Source organism: Cercospora kikuchii (assembly GCF_019650295.1).
Source record: "Cercospora kikuchii DNA, contig_00003, whole genome shotgun sequence".
NCBI classification, from domain to species: domain Eukaryota; kingdom Fungi; phylum Ascomycota; class Dothideomycetes; order Mycosphaerellales; family Mycosphaerellaceae; genus Cercospora; species Cercospora kikuchii.
Genome location: NW_025408584.1, coordinates 3968384 through 3986248, shown reverse-complemented (window position 1 = coordinate 3986248; position 17865 = coordinate 3968384). Strand labels below are relative to the sequence as shown.

Below are 17865 nucleotides of genomic sequence, written 5' to 3'. Positions count from 1 at the left end.
CTCGACGTATTGCAGAGACACCGGGAATGGAATCGAGATCTCATTCTAATTTACATGTATACCACATTTGACGTCTGGTGGATGGTTGACTCTGGTAGGTCAAATACACCGGAGACACTGAACAATAGGAAACAGCGCAGAGCGCCACACGTGAGGGCTCAGCGCCTGTCCTTCAGAGAATGGCTCAATGGCAGCTCGAGTCTCAAAACGAGACAAAGCCGCCTCTCCATATGACTCTAGATATTCGATCTTGGCCGTGCTGATACACGTTGGCTCCGAGAGGTTTACGTCTAGTAGAGACATTGAAAATCTTCGAATCGTGCCTCTGAATTGGTTCGAAAGCCCAAATCCCCAGCCTCTGAACATCCGTTGGCTCTGAAGAAGTACATCTGATGGAGACACGATGAACACAAGCTCTTGTTTCCGTTTGTATCTGAAGTTTCAGCTCCTCATCGTCCGATCATTCATTGGCTCGGGGAGTGTGACGCCAGCAGAGACAAGAGGAAATCGAAGAAGCTCTCCGCGAGGCTCTACCCTTGTGACTCCTCGTCTTCTTCGTATTCGTTGGCTCTGAGAGCTTGCTGCGAAGTGAAGATACTAGAGATGCCCGAGATATTTCTGAAGGATTATCGAAATCCATATCTTGAGGGTCTGGACCCTCATTAGCTCAGAACAATCCAATTTGATGGAAACCCTGGAATCACACTCCTGTCTCCGTCGAGATCCGGAAACCTTCATCGCCTTCTTCTGAACCCTCGCTGGCACGGAAGCCATCAATGAAAGAGAGACACGCAGATCCGAATGCTAGCTCTGCTGCGTCATATCAAAGCCAACCCTTACCGTTTTTCTACTCGATGCCTCAGAACACATTGTTCGGGCGGAAGCACAAACGGGGAGACAAAGTGTGTTAGCGTAACGTGTCCATTCTCATTACTACGTAAACTACCCAGCGCCCCCCAGGGCGCGCCAAAGAGGCAGGCAGGCGGGCCTACAGGCGGACGAGGCTGGTGGCGAGCCTCTGCAGCATGTCCGCTGCCACCTTCGTCTTCTCGTGAGCCGTTTCGGCCTGTTCGGCCGCCTGCTTTGCCGCCAAGGCAAACTTCTCTGCCTCTTTGGCATTCGCCACCGCCTCTCGGAGGATCTAGATGCAGGTTAGCTTGGTACAGGGAGATGAACGGAGAGAGGTAGGCACATACGTGAGCGAAGTTCATCATCCTCGCCTTGCTCGTTGGCGAGCTCTGCAGCCGAGCCTTCTCCTCCAGCTTCTCCGCCAGAGTCTTCACGTCGTCAGACTCGCCATCTAGTGGCGCGGAGGTGGTGTCGTTGGCCGGAGAAGCGGCGGCTGGCTCTGGCTGCTCGGCCTCGAGCAGGGTTGGCGGCGATGGGGGCCCTGGGGCCACTCGAAGCTGGTGTGGCTTCTTCTCTTTCTTGTGCGAGAAGAAGCCGGCCACCTTGGCCAGCACCGTGCGGCTCTTGCTTCGTGCGCGTGGCCCCATGGGGTTGGCCGGAGCCCGTGGGGTGCGCGTCGAGGGCGAGGCTTTGGCAGCTGATGCTGCAGTCATCCGCGCGAAGCCGCCACGCCGGCCAATATCCTCTCGAGCACGCTTCACGTTTCCCACGGGCTCTGGCTGGTAGGGCGTAGTGATACCAAGTGTCGGCGAAGAGTGGCGGCTGGCGGAGGCAGAGGGGTGAGCAGCGCTGGTGCCCTGGATGCGATCGGCTGATGGGAACCCAATCGAGGTCTGCAGCTCCCTCGGTGAGTCTCCAGAGGAGCTTGCCATGCCTGACGGCGTACTTTCCGACCATTTGCTCGGCATATTTGGGGCTGGGTAGTCTCCATATCCAGGCCCGTTCTTCGATGCAGCTTGTGCTTCTTCCTCATGTACTTTTTGCTGGCGTGCCTCAATCTGCTCACTGCCAACGGAGTCTCGCTCCACGTATTTTTGGGCTACTGTAGCCTCGGCGATAAAGCTGTCGCTTGGTCGGACATAGCTGGGTGTATGTACAGTAGGGGTCAGAGTTTGCAATAGTCGATTGTCATTGGTGAATTGGCGTGTAGGTCTGCGATGGCCTTCCAGTTGACATAGCGTGCGTGTGTGTTGATCCTTAGTCTCACAGTCGGGCTCGGTCTGCTCTTCCTTCATTACAGCATCGTTCTGGTCATCAACAACGTTCAATTCCTCTTCGATCTCAGTCTTTGCATCTGCGATATACTTCCTTCGCGTTGGTGAGAGGTGGGTAGAACAGTTCTTGAAGTCCGGCAGAGATGGAATGGTCGCAAGTTGGTCGGTGTGACGGCTTGTAGAAGGAGGCAAGTGCTTGGTTCGTGGTATGTTTGGTGAGTACGACATGAAAGGTTCATCATCATCGCTATTCTCATTACCGGGCGTGAGATTCGCCATACTGCTTGATCTTGGCAGGGACGGCGAGCTGACAGGCGTGACAAGGTCCTCTTCATCCGCTGAACTTGCACCGGTGGTGTAGGCGGGAGTACTACTTCCGCTGTGATCACGAGTGCGGTATTTGCGAATGCGTCGAGGCAGAGATGGAGAGTCCTCGCTAGCAGTGCTGCCGTTGGTGTTTGTGCGCTGGACATGATGCTGCAGCCCGCGGCTGGTGACGGCGAACGCACTGGGTGACGTTGAGTATAGACCACTAAGTGATGGAATACTCTGTGTAGGCTGATCCGGAGTGGTGTCTAGGCTTTGCGTATTGATACGCATGGGTCTGCTCTTGTATTCAAATCTTGGGATACGCGATGCGGTCTTTTGCTGTCGAGCATTTGCGGCGACATTTGGCGACTCAGTCAAGAGATTGGGAGACTTGGACATTGGTCGTGAAAAGTTGGCCGGCGGTGTATTGCACTTGTGTGCTTCGTATTCGGAGGTCAACATCTCGTTGGCAAAATCGGGCAGTGTTGGAAGTTGAGGTAGGGGATTCTCAGTCGACGACTGGAGATCGACGAAGCTGTGAGATGCTGCCAGAGACTGATCGCGAGCAGGATAGATACCATGTGGTGCTGGATCTTCGCGGGTAGACTTCTGGGGAGTGCTCTCCAGGAACGATGCCGTCCCGCTTCGAGCGTCACTGTCCATAGCCTCATCTGCAGTAACAAATGACAAGTGCGAAGTGCGATCGGTCAATGCAGAGGTTCTACCCACGGCATAGCCCAACAAAGTCCTAGAGCTGGGGTGTGCACCGCGGTGACTGTTACTGATTGACACCATGCGTGGAATAGAGCTTGGCGTGGCCCTAGCGTTTGCGTCGAACTGATGTGGTGCGCTGAAGGACCGTGGGGTAAGTGCTGGCCAATCGTGAGCATCGCCATCGGCATCTGTAGTGAACTGCAAGGGCTGCTCACTGGCATCGATCAGAGTCCGGCCGTCCTTTGAAGGACTGGGTGCAGACGCGAGAGTGGCGACCGGGCGCGGCGGAAGCGGCTTCGCTGACACTGGACCTGAAGGCGACAGGCGCGGAAGTCGGTTGCTCACCCCGGTGTCGAAAATGGGCTGATTGGCACGAGCACCCCATCTGGTGGTCGGAATAGTCGTGATGGGATAACTGACGTCGGGGCGTGGGAGTTTTGAAATCGAGGTCGACGACGGTCGACGTGCTGGTATTGGACCGCGCCTCGTAGCAGCCGGCGAGGGCCGAGTGGAGGATGCATATGTGCCTGCGAGTAGTCGAGTCGACGGTGGCGACGCTCTAAGACTACGCTGGGCATGCGACGATGTTGTGACACTGAGACTTGATCCACTAGTTAGTGTTCTGTTGCTGCCCGTCGAGTCACGTCGCGACAACGAGCTGCCATAGCAATCTGGCAGTGGCATGGCAGTTGGATCTGGTTCGGCAGTCGAAGATATCTTGTCTGGTGGCGGGCTGCTGGCGCGAGCGGGCACACGGTCTGGTAGAGTGGATGATTGCACCTCGTCTGGCGACAGGCTGGCGCGGCGGTCTTGCTCTGACTCGGCAGTCGGCGGCATCTTGTCTGAGGACGACATTGGTAGTGTCTTAGGTCGCAGTGATGCTGCAGGCGAGCAGGAGCCGTTCGATGAACAGTGTCTGGTCCGATGTAGTAAAAGCTCAGGTGGTGCGTCTTGCGAGGGGAAGGTGAAGTTGTAAGAATTCGATGGAGGGGCGGCGGCGGTGCGAACTTCTTTTGTGTCTGTGCTCATGTTTTTACGCAACTTGAGCTCTTGACGACCGTTTCTGCAGCTCCTGTAGCGACCTGCAGCTGGCGAACGCCCGCCACTTCGACTTCCAACGGGCATTTCACTTTGCGCTTTCCAGCACGTTCTTGGGCATAGTCTTCGGAATGCGAACGAGTGCAGACGAAGGAGAGATGTAGAGAAATTGAAAAAGGAGAGTCGCACAGTCTCATCGTCCTCGCTCTCCACGTGTTGTGGCGGCATCTTGCGTTTGTGCCAAACGCGGCAGCTGCATTGTGAAGGCCGGCCGGTGATAGCGGGTGGGTGCCTACAGCAGCTTGAGGCAGCGTAATCTTGTCAGCTAAGCGCTCAGAAGTAGTCCCTACAACTGTTGCACTGCACTAGCAAACCTCGAGTGCAGTCCTATCTTGCGCTTTCGACTTCAAATGATACTGGCACGTTCGGGATCTCTCGTGTCGCCTGGATCCCTATGGCGGTCTCCGCGCCGCAGCACGTGTGTATGCGTCCAAATCATCGTTATGATGAGTACGCGATCGAAGGCGCGATGCAATGTTATGCCTGGTGCAATTCGCGAGCGCGAACATACGTGAAGTCGCGGGTGAAAGTCGAAGTGAAGTTGTTTCTTGGCGCGGCATTTGCAAGGATGTGTGCAACGGCGCCAGCGGCAAGGATCCGCGCTTTCCTTCTGCCGACGCCGACCCAAATCTCTTCCATCAACGTCACGTTCCCTTACCTTCTTTTTTTCATTCGTGCTATCGACAACTTCAGGCTCGAGTCCTGGCAACGGCAGAATGACACCCGAGTACAAGGCGGAAAAGGAAGCTTCTGTCTCGTTCCTGGGAGGTGGCGGAATATGGGAAATTAACCATGTTGCCCTGGTGGCTCCCGTACGACTCCTGGTTGCACGCATCTAAAAACCTACTGACGGATAATGCAGGCCGCCGCCTTTCTGTGGGCCATGCTGCGGACTCGACAAAACTTCTTCAAACAGTACACCCTTGCTGCAGCATTCTCCGACTTCCTGATTCAATGCGGTTCCATTCTGTTCGCTACGACCGTGTATGCTGGTGCTCCACAGGTTCTCAATGGCTTACTCATCCTACCAGCCGTTGCAGCTTTTCTGCAACCCAGCCCAGAAGTCAAGAAGGCGGCCAAGCCTCCTTCAAAAGTTGCTGGCAAGGACGATTCAGATGATAAGACCGCCGACGATAAAAACCCATTGCCTGTGAAGCCCTTCATCACAGCGTATCGCGGTGCCATGATGATCATCACATGTTCCAGTATCCTAGCTGTTGATTTCCCAATCTTCCCACGACGCTTCGCGAAGACAGAATCGTTCGGCACATCACTCATGGATATGGGCGTTGGCTCATTCGTCTTCGCAGCTGGTATTGTCGCTGCACGGCAACAAATCAAAGAGGACAACGAGGCGTCGCGATCACTGGTGAAGCGTCTGAAATCTGCGCTTAGGCACTCTCTACCACTGGCGGTCCTGGGCTTCGTTCGACTTCTGAGTGTCAAGAAGCTCGACTACGCGGAACATGTGAGCGAATATGGCGTTCACTGGAACTTTTTCTTCACACTGGCGCTTCTATCGCCAGCGATAGCCATCTTGCAGCCGGTACTACGACTTACCCAATATGTTGGTGGCTACAACATATTTGCGTTCGTACTCGCAATCTGCTACGAACTCATACTCTTCTGCGTACCTGACATGAAGGTCTACATCATTCTCTCCGAAAGAAAACCAGGCGATTGGCTGTCGCAGAACAGGGAAGGCGTCTTCTCCTTTATCGGCTATTTGGCCATCTTCATTGCTGGCATGGGTGCTGGTGTCAACATCTTGCCCAGGGATCCAGAGCCTGGCGCGAAGAAGCTGCCTGAGAAGGACCCTCTCGACGCAGACGAAGAGTGGTTGGCTGCCGTTCTTGGCGCGGCCGAGAATGAGGGTGAGAAGAAGGATGCGGCACCTCCGCCAATCAAAATGCCTCAGCTCAAGCCAGAATGGCCCAAGTCAACGCTGCCCCGACTAGGTGCTTTGTTCTTCATGTGGTTCATCTTCTCCACGTGGGCGATGTGGAGATATGGCCCTCGCCTGTTCGTTTCACGGCGTATGGCAAATCTTGCATATGTTTGTTGGGTATGCGCATTCAACTATGGACAGCTTCTTCTGTTCAACGTCATTGAAGCTGGCATGTTCCCCAATCTGTACAATGCGAAAACGAAGGAGGCGGAGCAAACACGGATTCGTGAGGCGACCAGCCCAGTGATGCGTGCCTACAACCGCAACGGTTTGGCCATCTTTCTGCTGGCCAATCTTCTCACTGGACTGGTCAACATGACCATGCCGACCATTCACATGGCAGACGTACCTGCAATGACTGTGTTGGTAAGCTACATGGCTGTCCTGACTGGAATCGCTCTGGTGTTGGACCGGTACGACATCTCCATCAAACTATAGCATGTAGTGTAGCATTGTACCATAATGTGTTCAGAGCTAGATTATGCAGCTCGCTTATCGCCCTGCAACAGCAGCAACGATCCGTCTAGCCTTCTCTGGTTCTGCGTCACAGGATCTCATAGGCGCATTCGTCTTGCCGGACGTCTTAAACCCGATAGAACAGAAACAAGGAAGCGCGAACACCGAAGTGACAGGGGAACGGGACAGTACTGTGAACAGAGATTAGAGTGACACAGTGTGGCGCAAGTAGGCGTGACTTTTGCGACAGAAGAGTATAGGTCTTCATGATCAGGCCGGCCTGCGTATGAGACTTGGCTGATCGCGACGTGTCCCCGAAGAAGCAGATGCAGTGCATTGCATCAACCCAAATCAACTCGCCCTGTGACTGCGGTTGCCGACGACCGAATGGGCGCTTGCTCTCTACTTGAATCTGTATATCCTGTTTCCAGCCACAGCCCTACACGACACGTAAGATTGGCGGAGCCGGTGGTCTCTTCTCGGAGCTCGTGTTCTAGGTTTCTGATCCGGCAGATTGGCTCCTCGATAATGTCAGATTCGCTTTCCTAAGAGTGTCTCGGGCCGGCTAGGCATGTTCTGAGCAGTGCTTGAGACACGCGATCACCCAGAACCTGCTGAGGTGGTGTTGATACGCATGACAAGAACGACACGCGAGTGGAGAACAAAGCAGCATACTGACTGCATCCCCGCTAGCCTGCTTATTTATGGCATAGCGTGACGTCGCCGCTGTCTCGTGAAAGTGTGCCAAGCAGTGTCGATCTAGTGGGCGTTTCGCGTTGCAATCTGCCGTTGGGTTTGAATCCTGTTGCTGCCAACAACAATACACAGTCTTCTATCTCTTGGAATTCCTGCCAGGCGTGAACGAGCACTGCACCAATTTCTCGGAAGTCGCTGGCGCTACTTTCCGTGCTGGGACAGGGAAGGGGGAGCCGTAGCACGCGCACATCCCCGCGCGTGGAAAGCTGCGAGCCCGGGCGACTGCGATTCCCCAGGCTGGACGACGACGAGAGACCAGGCAGTCGCTGCTCGTGGCGGGCGTCCGATGCGAGGCCTGCAACACCACGGGAGTCTCGTAGCATCGCAGTGACGACGGCATCATGGACCGCTCGTCACGCTCTTCGGTCAACAGCCGCCGCACCAACTCGCACGCCGCGCGAGAGACTCTGCGCCGCAACATGAGTGGCAGCTACTCCAAGCGCAACACCCACGTCTCCGAGCACGATGCCTACCTCTACGCCCTGCGCGCCGCCTACCTGGTCTATCTGCTGCAGCCGCGGCAGAAGCGGGTGCAGCATGTCGCCAACACCTCCAAGCCCATTCAGCGGAGTGGCACTTCGATCAATGACATGGTCCGGGATTTCAGTTTGATGCGAGACAGCAAGAGCACCAAGTTTCCCCATGGCTTCATGACGGCGCTCGACAAGCGCCTGACAGGCGTATTGACGGGCACGGAGAAGATGCCCGAGTATCACAACAGCGACATCAAGAGGACTTTCGGTGTGTTCTTGAATGAGTTCAAGAATCCCACTTTTCGTAAGAGTATGGAGAAAGACAGAAAGGTGGAGGACTTGTTGTTGATATTCTTTTCCAAGGCTACGGCCACGCTGCAGTTGGGAAAAGGGCCAGAAGACGACAGTTGGAAATTGATGGTGGACCGCCACGTAGCGCTGTTCGTCAGGCTCATTAGTAGCACACTGAACAACAACGACTGGACCAGAGATCGACCCGAACTAACGAGTAGGCTCAAATCGCTGGAGACAAAATTGTTGCAACACGATCAGGACCTTGCAGATGAGAAACAGAGAAATGGCGGTCAAGGAGGCACCAGCGTGGAAGTCGAAGTGCCGCGTTCATACGAAGTGAAGGACATGCCGCTCGTCATTAGAGTGTGTAGGGTATTCTCAAAACCGACAGTGCAGGCCCAGAACGACATTAATGCGCACAAGGACCATTGGACGGAGAAGGAGGCATTGCGAGATTTGAAGGAGTACCAAACACATTTGAGTCTGAACACCCGGGTAACATTGTCGAAGGATGATTTCGACCTGGATGAAGCATACGAGGCGTGGCGAAAAGGTGAACTCAGTGAATTGAGCCAAATGATGCTGGCTCTGTTGCAATCAGATCCGACTCTGGCAAAGAGCTCAAGCGCAGTGCTCCCTCAGCTAAAGGCTCCACCCACCGCAAACAACGACGCCATGTACAGCGAACTGGGCAAGTCTCTCTCGAAGCAGGGTAGTGAGCTCGATGCCAGCTATGTGTTAGATCACCCCGTGGATATTAGCGGACTGAACCTGGGCGATTCCTCTCCGCGCGATTCTGGTACCGGATCGATCGACGGATCACAAGGCAACTTCACATTCATCCCACCCGACGTCAAAGCGTATTACAGACAGGCAGTCAAGCTCGCGTTGACCGCCGACCTTGAAGACGAAGATGTGCAGGCGAACGGAGATGGGCCAAAATTGATTTCTGCCCCCACACAAGAACTTCTCAACGAGATAGCGCAACGATGGCGAGTGCCAGCTTTTACGAGGATGGTGTTGTTCTTAGACGTTATCCGCGAAAAGTACCAGAACCAAGAATTATCGCTCGATACATTAGACGCGGCATTCCAATTGGCGAAGTCACCGCCCCCGGAGCCGAAGAAAGGCAAGACTCAATCGCCATTTGTGGACTTCTACGATCGAAACAAGTGGACTGTCAGCGATTTCGCAACAATGCAAAGCTTATTGAATGGGTTGCAGGACGCTCTGTTGCGCGAATTCTATGATATGTATCAACACGTGTACGAGAACAAACCACCAGCATTTTCTACCATCATGGTTGTATTGGAGGAACATGTGTGGTCGGATCCGTCCTTCAGTAGGAATGAGGAAGACATGACCGCTTTCGCCAACATGATGACCGAGCAATTACGTGGCAAGGCGCGGGATCAGTACCATGACCTTTTATCGAAACATGTGCCAGATGAGTCCGCCAATTGGGAGTTCTTCAACGTTATTCAGCTGGGCCAAGCAGTGACAGGACTGTGCAACAAGATCCAGAAGCGTTTTAGGAAAATGCCGGATGTAATGGGGGTGAAGCCACTTCCCATCTTGGTTGAAGAGATCCTACCCTCGTTCTCGAGCGATGCGAAGGAGCTTGTTGCACGCATCATGGAAGTTACCAAAGCACGCGGGGAGGAGGTCCCGGTGCAAGACGGCTTCGAATTATATGCAGCCATGGTCGAGATCCGTGGCGTTTACTCCCAAGCCCTGCCTGGGCGAGAATTTGCATTCGATATCGAGCATCAGCTGCAGGACTTTGTTTGGCGTTGGATAAATTTGACTGACAGCAAACTTCTCGACTGGATTGAAGGCAGCGTTGCTCACGACGATTTCAAGATCAGGCAAGATCCAGCCGCAGAGGCACGTGGAGAGCAACCCACCGATGAAGAGCGACATTCTCAGAGCGCGATTGACGTATACCGGATCTTCAACCAAAGTATCGAACAGATCATCAAGCTCAACTGGGACAATGACCTGCAATACGCGAAGTTCATGACTGCGATCAGCAAGTCGATCGGCAAAGGCGTGGCTCGGTATTGCGAGCTCGTGGAGACGAAGTTTGCAAAGGAGATGGATCGCCAGACGCCAGAACAAGAAGCTCGCGCACAACAAACGCAACGTGAAAGATGGATGTCAGTTGCGCGTGATGCGTGGACAACCGGTAGCCTCAGTCAAAAGATCGAACCCTTCAACTTTTGGCCGGAAAGCTTTGTTAAGATCAACGACATCGAGTATGCGACACTTCAGCTTGATAAAGTCGAGGCTGAGATGAATGTCGATGGTTGTGTGGAAGCGATCCAAAGACATGAGCCTCCGCCTCCGCCAAGTGTCCGCAAGCGAGGCAATAACAAATGCATGTTCACCATCAAGATCATTGAAGCCGAGGACCTCAAAGCGGGCGATATGAATGGCCTGAGTGACCCGTACGTCGTCCTTGGTGACGAGTACCAGAAGCGCCTGGCCAAGACGAGGACAGTTTACCAGTCCTTGAACCCACGATGGGATGAGACCATCGATATCCTCACGACAGGGCCGCTCAACATTATCGCTACAGTATGGGACTGGGATGCACTCGGTGATCACGACTGCCTTGGTCGCACGAGTCTCAAGCTTGACCCTAATCATTTCAATGACTTTCTGCCCCGTGAGTACTGGCTGGACCTTGACACACAAGGCCGCGTTCTTGTGCGAGTGAGTATGGAAGGCGAGCGAGATGATATCCAATTCTATTTCGGCAAGGCATTCCGCACCCTGAAGAGAACAGAGCGTGATATGACGCGAAAAATCACTGACAAACTCCTGGCCTACATCCAACAATGTCTGTCTCGTCGAACGCTCCGAGGACTCACAAGCACGTCCACCTCCGCTGCCATCGCGGGCGTGTCCATGAATACGATGCGTGGCTACTTTTCGCGGGTGACGAATCAAGTCCAAGGCAAATCACCTGCCGTTGCTACGCCGCCTCCACAAGCACCGACGGGTTCGGCGCTGGTGGAGCAAGCCAACAATGCGCTCAAACCGCTCTTGCAGTACTTCGATGATAACTTTGCGATTATGAAGCAGACGCTGACGGATAGCGCGATGACGATGGTGATGACCAGGCTGTGGAAAGAAGTCCTGGTTCAAATTGAGAGCTTGCTAGTGCCGCCGCTCAGCGACAAGCCATCTGTACAGAAGCCACTCACGCAAGCGGAAGTCGATGTGGTCTACAAATGGCTACAGGTAAGCATCGTCAAGCGTTCGTTGGCGCTTTCATTACTGACGTGTCTGCAGATACTGTTCGAGTTCTTCAATGCCATGGACCACGAGACAGGCAAAGCAGATGGCGTTCCGACAGACGTGCTCAAAAGTCCCAAATATCATGACCTCCAGAATCTCGCATTCTTCTACTTCGAATCGACAGACAATTTAATTCGCACATCCGAAGCCATGGCTTCCGCGACAGCTGCGCGACAGCAAGAGCAAGCTGCTCGCCTCAATCGCATGTCTGCGCCTGCTGGCTTCCTTTCTCCGGCGCTCGGAGGAACACGGCGCAGCAAATCAATCTTGCAAAAGAGAAATCTTGGTACAATGCGCAAGGCCAAGGAAGAGAAGAGGAAGGAGGCGCAAGCTGATCCGAACGACGACATGATTTTAAGAATTCTGAGAATGAGGCCGGAAGCAGAAAGATATCTGAAAGATCGTAGCAGGCAGAAAGAGCGTCTCGCGGCTGCAGCTGCCGCAGAAGCCATCGTGCGGCAAAGTCTGCAATCTAGCAGGGCTGGACATTCACACTCCCAGAGCTTGGGTGGAGCGCAAAGGGGCGGAATGCAGAGAGGTGGCATCGCGCGGCAGTGGGGTACGATCAAAGAGTAGCAAGGAAGAGCATGGAGGTTGATTTTGCATTTCGAAGCGAGCTCTTGGAGGGCAATCACGAGTATGCGTACTCTTGCGGCATCAACGGCACAGCATGGACAGACCAGCACGGCGTTATGTGTGCATTGATCGGGAGCGTTTTTGACTTTGATATACCCTATGTAGTTACGCAGCGATCAGATGTCTTTTGAAGTGTGTTTGTTGAAGCCTGATCCCTTTCTACCCCATCGAGGATCCCGTAGCCGATTTCAACTGTCACCTTCAGCACGCCGAATCCCTTTCCCGTTTGGCTTGCGGCCAGGAAAGCCAGCATTGAGCTTTCAAAGAGCACTTCAAGCACAAGTCGGGACCACGCCTGTGATGGCGCGACAACCCTCCCGTCATACTTGGTCTCCAACGATGTGTCTCCTGCTCACAAAGGCCGACAATGTAAGCCTCAAAAGTATGTCTCCAGAGCCACATATCGAGAACTCTCACATGCGGACTGGCCCAAATCACACCATGTCAGCGGGTCTGCTCAATTCATGCTAGAGGTCAGACTCGAGCCCGCACACCTCGATGGCGTGTACAGAACGTCGCGTCGTGCCAAATATCCTGCCGATATCCAATCCAGATCTCCCCAAAGCACATATCAGCTTTTGAGCCCTTATAGCCGATGAACGTCTCACTCAGAAGCCTCTGCACCACGTACAGCTTCCTGGCTATTGCCCGGAATTCAGCCCTCTGCAGAAGATGTTGTGCTGAATGGCGACGCCGATGGGCGTCCTGACCAGCGTTGCTGGTGAATGAGACCTCTTGAGCACAATCGAGAGAATCATTTCCTTTACTTGCTCTGAGCAACTGGTTCCCGACGGCATGTAGTTGCAGGGCACGTTATCCTTCGCCAGTCAACTTAGCCGTTTTTCCTGTATGCCTAGCATTCGATGCATTTGCGTTCGTCGTTCTCGATCAATCATAGTCCAACCAGTGTCCCAGTAATCGAAATGCTTCCCTCGCCAGAAGGCTCAAAATCCACCACCTTACACACCGCCTCTTTCACCACCTCTCCCTGCGCATCTACCCATTGACCTCCATCCCACTTCCATTCCTCCGGCAAATTCTCCTTCGGTATCGAAACCGTGAAGTAATTCAAGTAGAGCAAGCCCAGAATGCTTTCATTCTGCAGATTCACTTCCGCCTTGAGATATGTGTTCGGCGCAGGTCGGAAGACCAGGAAATCTGCTGTGGCCCAGACGAACTCTACGCCGTACTCGTTGATGCTGCGCGCGAGGACTGTGGAAGGACCGTCTTCTCGCAGACCTTCCTCGGGATTTTCTGAAAGTCGCACGTTCTCGTAGGAGAGGACAACGCCGTCGAAAGGTGGGTAGTATTGGAGGTAGAGAGGGGAGAAGTGTTCGGCGCATACGCCTTCGATCGGGTAGTTGTTGACGACCGGTGACAAAGGGATATAGAGAGTCGCCGTGATGCGTTGGATCGGACTGTGTTCATCGAGGTTGTCGTCCAGGCTCTTTGGTGCCACAACCTGCTTTCCAGCCTTCTTGCTGGCCTTTTCTGCCTTTCGCGCAGCTTTCGCCGCAGCTTCCTCTGCTGTGCGTTCCTTTTTGGCCATGGCGGCTATGATGATGGTGTTCGCATGTGAAAGTTGGGCTAGAAATTTGACGAAGCTGCCCTGCGACTCGGATCGGCAAAAGCTTGGGCGACCATCGCGAAGTCTTGGCGCCTGCAGTCCAATTCGCCGCGAACACCTGGCGACAACGACATTCCTCGATCAGAATGTCCGGATGTGAACCTTCTCTTGTCCTTCGTTCTCACGACAAAAGGAACTTCTACTAACAATTTACGGTTTTCTCAAGAAGAAGTTGTGCGCGCAGTGCCTTCTCCATCAGGACTCGCTTCTTACATAACCTCGTCCCACACGCGTATTGGGAGCACAAGACAAGTCCACGATTGAGCATTCCACATCGAAACGTTCACTTTGCGTATCGACTCTGAGCGAAAGCGCATCGGTCAAGCTCATTGGGATCAAGACCGGCTTTACTCAACAATTTCGAACAAGACCATCATCAATCTGGACATGAACCGATAGCCACCACAATGGCAAGCAACCAAATCCTCAGCCTCATAGGCTGGTACGTCCTCCCCGACCTCGTGACAGGCTATGTCCAAAGCACTCTCTACGCAATCTTCATCCGAGCCGGCGACCCCAAACCCCAACGCGGAACCCCCCGTTTCGCCCGCGACAGACGCTACATCCACATCGCCGTCCTCGTCGCCTACCTCTTGTACACAATCTACGAAGCCGACCACCAGATTCAACAAGCCGGAGACTTCTACCGCCTCCTCGGCGTCCCTCACAATGCAACCGAAAAAGCCATTCAATCCAAATTCCGCCGCTTGACAGTCCAATACCATCCGGATAAAATGGCCCCCGGAGCAGATAAATCTTCTGTAGAAGATATGTACGTGCAATTAAAACTCGCAAAAGATACACTCGCGGACCCAGCGAAACGTTTCGCGTACGATCGACTCGGACCGACGATTTTGAGCTGGCAGAAAAGTAAAGTTATCAAAGATTTTATTTTCACTGGACTCCAGCATTCGGGAGGATACTATATCGGATCTATCGGGATTCTAGTCATACTGGCGTTCTTAGGATATCTTCGCCAAGCGATGTTTTGGAGATATTTGATTATGGTTTCGCTGTTCGTGAACGAGGCGACGATTGTGACGAGGCCGCAGTTTCCGGTTTTGTTGACGAGAGTGGTGAATCCGATTGCGGAGTTTACGGGGTTGAGACAGCCGTATTTGCCATTTCAGATGATTGAGTTGTTGAGGGCGTTGATTGTGACGTTTTTCATTGCGCTGAGTCAGTTGGGGCCTTTGTTGAAGGATCCGAGACAAGCTGCGTTGGAGGAGGTTGGGAAAGATGGGGCATTGTCGGAGCAGGTGGTTAATCGACTTGAAGCTGTGACGAAGGCGACAGATGCGGAGGTGGCGAGGTTGATGGCGTTGGAGTTGACGCCTTTTACGGAACAGCAGGGTGCTGGAAGTGATTTGAGGACGGGGTTGAAGGACTGGTTGGTGCAGAATACTATTCGGGCTGATCCCGAGGTGAAGTCGGCGATTGAGACGATGCTGAGGAGAAGAAGAGCAGAAGGCAAGAATAACTTAGGAATAGGTGAGGCTCAGCGGGCAACCACTGGCTAGCGACATTGAAATGGTTCTATGTATACTCTGTATTTCTATCATGATCGCATGAAACCCATACCTAACCCTCTGACGAATCGTACTTCGTCTGCATTTCGCTCTAGAGCCCTCCTCATGGCCATGCCGTATTGTCTCTCTGCATCATGCCGAGCTTTCTCCGCTGCAGACAGAGCTTGCTCTTCGAGAGCGTCGTGCCACTCGTCTTTGCCCACAGGATTGCTCTGGCCCATGCCGAGTACTCCCAGTCGTCCATCGCCAGTCCATAGCAACAGGTTGTTCCGGCTGATGTCAGGTCGACCAGCCACTGAGCCCGCTGCGGTATAGTTTGTGCCTAATGGCAGGATTTTCTGCACAATGTCTCCCTGTCCAGGCACCTCGTTTCCAGACGTTGAAAATATTCCTTGCGGTGTTGAGTCCTGAGCCGTTGCATCTAGTTCGTCGGGCAGACTTTCATTGATATTGTGCGTGCGAACATAGGTGAAGCCATCGCGCTCCATCCACTTAAGATTTCCATCGCTGTCACTAAATACGATGCGCCCTCCGTGCGAAGCAACAGAGAGTAGTTTCGATGCTGATGCGGTTTGCCTGTTCCTGTAAGGCTCGACCACAGATGGCAGAGGGTAGAATTCTAAGGATCCTTTTCCTTTGTACTCCGCGGCAGCGATCATAGTCATGCCCACCGCATTCTTCCTGCTCTGCAGTGCTGCAAGCGAGGCGTCAGGATGGCGCACGAGATCAAGATTGCGCGGCACCCACGGCTGAGGTAGGGCGGAGAGGCAAGCAATGCGAGCTCCGCTGAACACGGTACCACGGAGACGAGGAAAGAAGCGGCGATCGTAGTTGAGCAGCGAGGTAAAGCGCCCGGCTACCCATATCGAGCTATCATCAGTACTGGTCCCGCCATGGTGTAAGATTGAGAGCGGTCCAGGTTGAGCGAGCGTTGCATGGGAATAGACTGAACCGCCAATCAGCTCACCACGAGTCGATGCTTCTCCAGCTGCAAAAGCTGGGTCTCTTGGGTCATGCAGGTGTACAGTCATATTGGTGCCAACTGTGAGCGGCGAGCGATCGTGAACCTCAGAGAGCGCGGTTATTGGGAAAGGATACGATTTGGTGGACGTGACTTGAAGCGTGGTCAGGTCAACCTCGCGCAGCTGATTCTGCACTGCAAAGTAGGCCATCAGGTTCGAGCTGTTCACACTCACACATTCGACAGCGCCTGTCTCAGTCATCATGTTATGGCTCTCCATAGCGTCTCCCGAGGGTTTTCCTGAGAGCAGACCAGGCGTAGATTGGGCAACCAGATTGCCAGCGCCGCCATTTCGGTAGGTTGAGGCACAAGAGAGGTCCCATATACAGACACTCCCATCGTCGAGTGCTGCGACCGCGCGTTCAATAGTCTTGTCTTGCTGGTCAGCTAGCAGCCCGATTCCTGTTGCCTCGCGATGCTCGTTTCGGGCATTTGCTTGCGACTTCGGAAAGTCGATCCATCCGACATTGATTGCAGCGTGACGGTGTACATATTCCTCGTAGTAGTCAATCTCCTCGCCAGGAAATGCGGGATCCCAATTTGCCAGAGCGCGTGCACGTTGCAGGCGGACCCGCGCAGCGTGGGCATTTGCAGCATCGCTCGGAGGGTTGCCTACAAGCTGCGCGATCTCCTGTGCCAGTAGCTCACCGCCAGGCAACGTCGTCACAGCATCGCGAAGTTCAGCGAGACGGGGGTCCTGGCTGTTAAGGAGCTCCCGCCGACGCCTCAGGCGCTCTGCTTGCGAGTGGTCAAAGCATTCTTTCTTCCACAGAGCATTGTCGCGGCCGAGAGTCAGGTATCTGGTTGACACGAGTTGCAGGCGCACGAGATCGGCAACATGGAGGTCTGCATGGAGTTAGCACTGTACCACTTACATTGTGTGACGCGTGAGACGCCTACACGACAGGATATGGAGCACGACTTCGTCCGGAAGGCGGTCCATGTTGTCACGCGTGGCCGCTGGCAGCCTGACAAACGTTCCCAGGAGCGGGCGCAGAGGCAACATTCACGGCGACGATCAGTGGTCAGCGCGATGGTGTCAATTGCTTTCCCGCGCCGTTCCAGGCAAAGCTGCGGGCAGATTGCAAAGTGGCGCGAAGCAAGGCAAGGAAAGTCTTGTCGGGTGAGTGGGCTTTGACACAAAAGGCTCATTCGCTGGTTGGATCAGCGAAGTAAGTCACCGGCCGAGCGTCCCGGGAGCAGCGTGCGCGGTGACGATTTCTTCACCACGCGGTAATATCAAGCATACACGTAGGATGAGGAGACGAAGACGATGCAATGCTGTGCTGCGCGCGCGAAAAGACGTGCGAAGGGAGACCGCAGTCGCTGGCCCTCGGGGGATGTTTGATGTCTTGGCAGCGGGTAGTCCCAGACTTCCTCTCCCCAAAGCCGTGAGTTGTGGTGAAAGCGACAGGAGCTACTTCAGGGTGCGCAAAACGCACGCGCCTGTCAAGAGATGGATCGCTCATCACGAGCCGGAGCATTCTCTCGGTCAAGTATCAGCCAACTCCCTTTCCGTCTTTCCTTTCGTTTCATCGCCATGCACCACCCTCTCTCCCACGCATCCCTCCCACA

General features: G+C 54.0%; 6 protein-coding genes across 6 annotated transcripts; 3 read left to right on the top strand and 3 right to left on the bottom strand.

Annotated features, from left to right (window-relative positions):
* Positions 1–988: 988 nt before the first annotated feature.
* CKM354_000593700 (uncharacterized protein) lies at positions 989–4175 on the bottom strand (the record flags this gene model as incomplete). The annotated part of the gene is made up of 2 exons (XM_044801230.1): positions 989–1141; positions 1197–4175. 2 exons carry the CDS (start codon positions 4173–4175, stop codon positions 989–991), a joined length of 3132 nt encoding a protein of 1043 aa, XP_044657165.1.
* Positions 4176–4960: 785 nt separating this feature from the next.
* Positions 4961–6630, top strand: CKM354_000593600 (glucosaminyl-phosphotidylinositol O-acyltransferase; the record flags this gene model as incomplete). Its single annotated transcript, XM_044801229.1, has 2 exons — positions 4961–5056; positions 5107–6630. The coding sequence occupies 2 exons, from the start codon at positions 4961–4963 to the stop codon at positions 6628–6630; spliced, it is 1620 nt and encodes a 539-aa protein (XP_044657164.1).
* A 1115-nt stretch (positions 6631–7745) lies between these two features.
* Positions 7746–12053, top strand: CKM354_000593500 (uncharacterized protein; the record flags this gene model as incomplete). Its single annotated transcript, XM_044801228.1, has 2 exons — positions 7746–11420; positions 11472–12053. The coding sequence occupies 2 exons, from the start codon at positions 7746–7748 to the stop codon at positions 12051–12053; spliced, it is 4257 nt and encodes a 1418-aa protein (XP_044657163.1).
* A 952-nt stretch (positions 12054–13005) lies between these two features.
* Positions 13006–13662, bottom strand: CKM354_000593400 (DNA-directed RNA polymerase I subunit RPA43; the record flags this gene model as incomplete). Its single annotated transcript, XM_044801227.1, has 1 exon — positions 13006–13662. The coding sequence occupies one exon, from the start codon at positions 13660–13662 to the stop codon at positions 13006–13008; it is 657 nt and encodes a 218-aa protein (XP_044657162.1).
* Positions 13663–14147: 485 nt separating this feature from the next.
* On the top strand, positions 14148–15260 carry CKM354_000593300 (uncharacterized protein; the record flags this gene model as incomplete). Its single annotated transcript, XM_044801226.1, has 1 exon — positions 14148–15260. The coding sequence occupies one exon, from the start codon at positions 14148–14150 to the stop codon at positions 15258–15260; it is 1113 nt and encodes a 370-aa protein (XP_044657161.1).
* A 38-nt stretch (positions 15261–15298) lies between these two features.
* Positions 15299–17233, bottom strand: CKM354_000593200 (uncharacterized protein; the record flags this gene model as incomplete). Its single annotated transcript, XM_044801225.1, has 2 exons — positions 15299–17136; positions 17191–17233. 2 exons carry the CDS (start codon positions 17231–17233, stop codon positions 15299–15301), a joined length of 1881 nt encoding a protein of 626 aa, XP_044657160.1.
* Between the last annotated feature and the right edge of the window lie 632 nt (positions 17234–17865).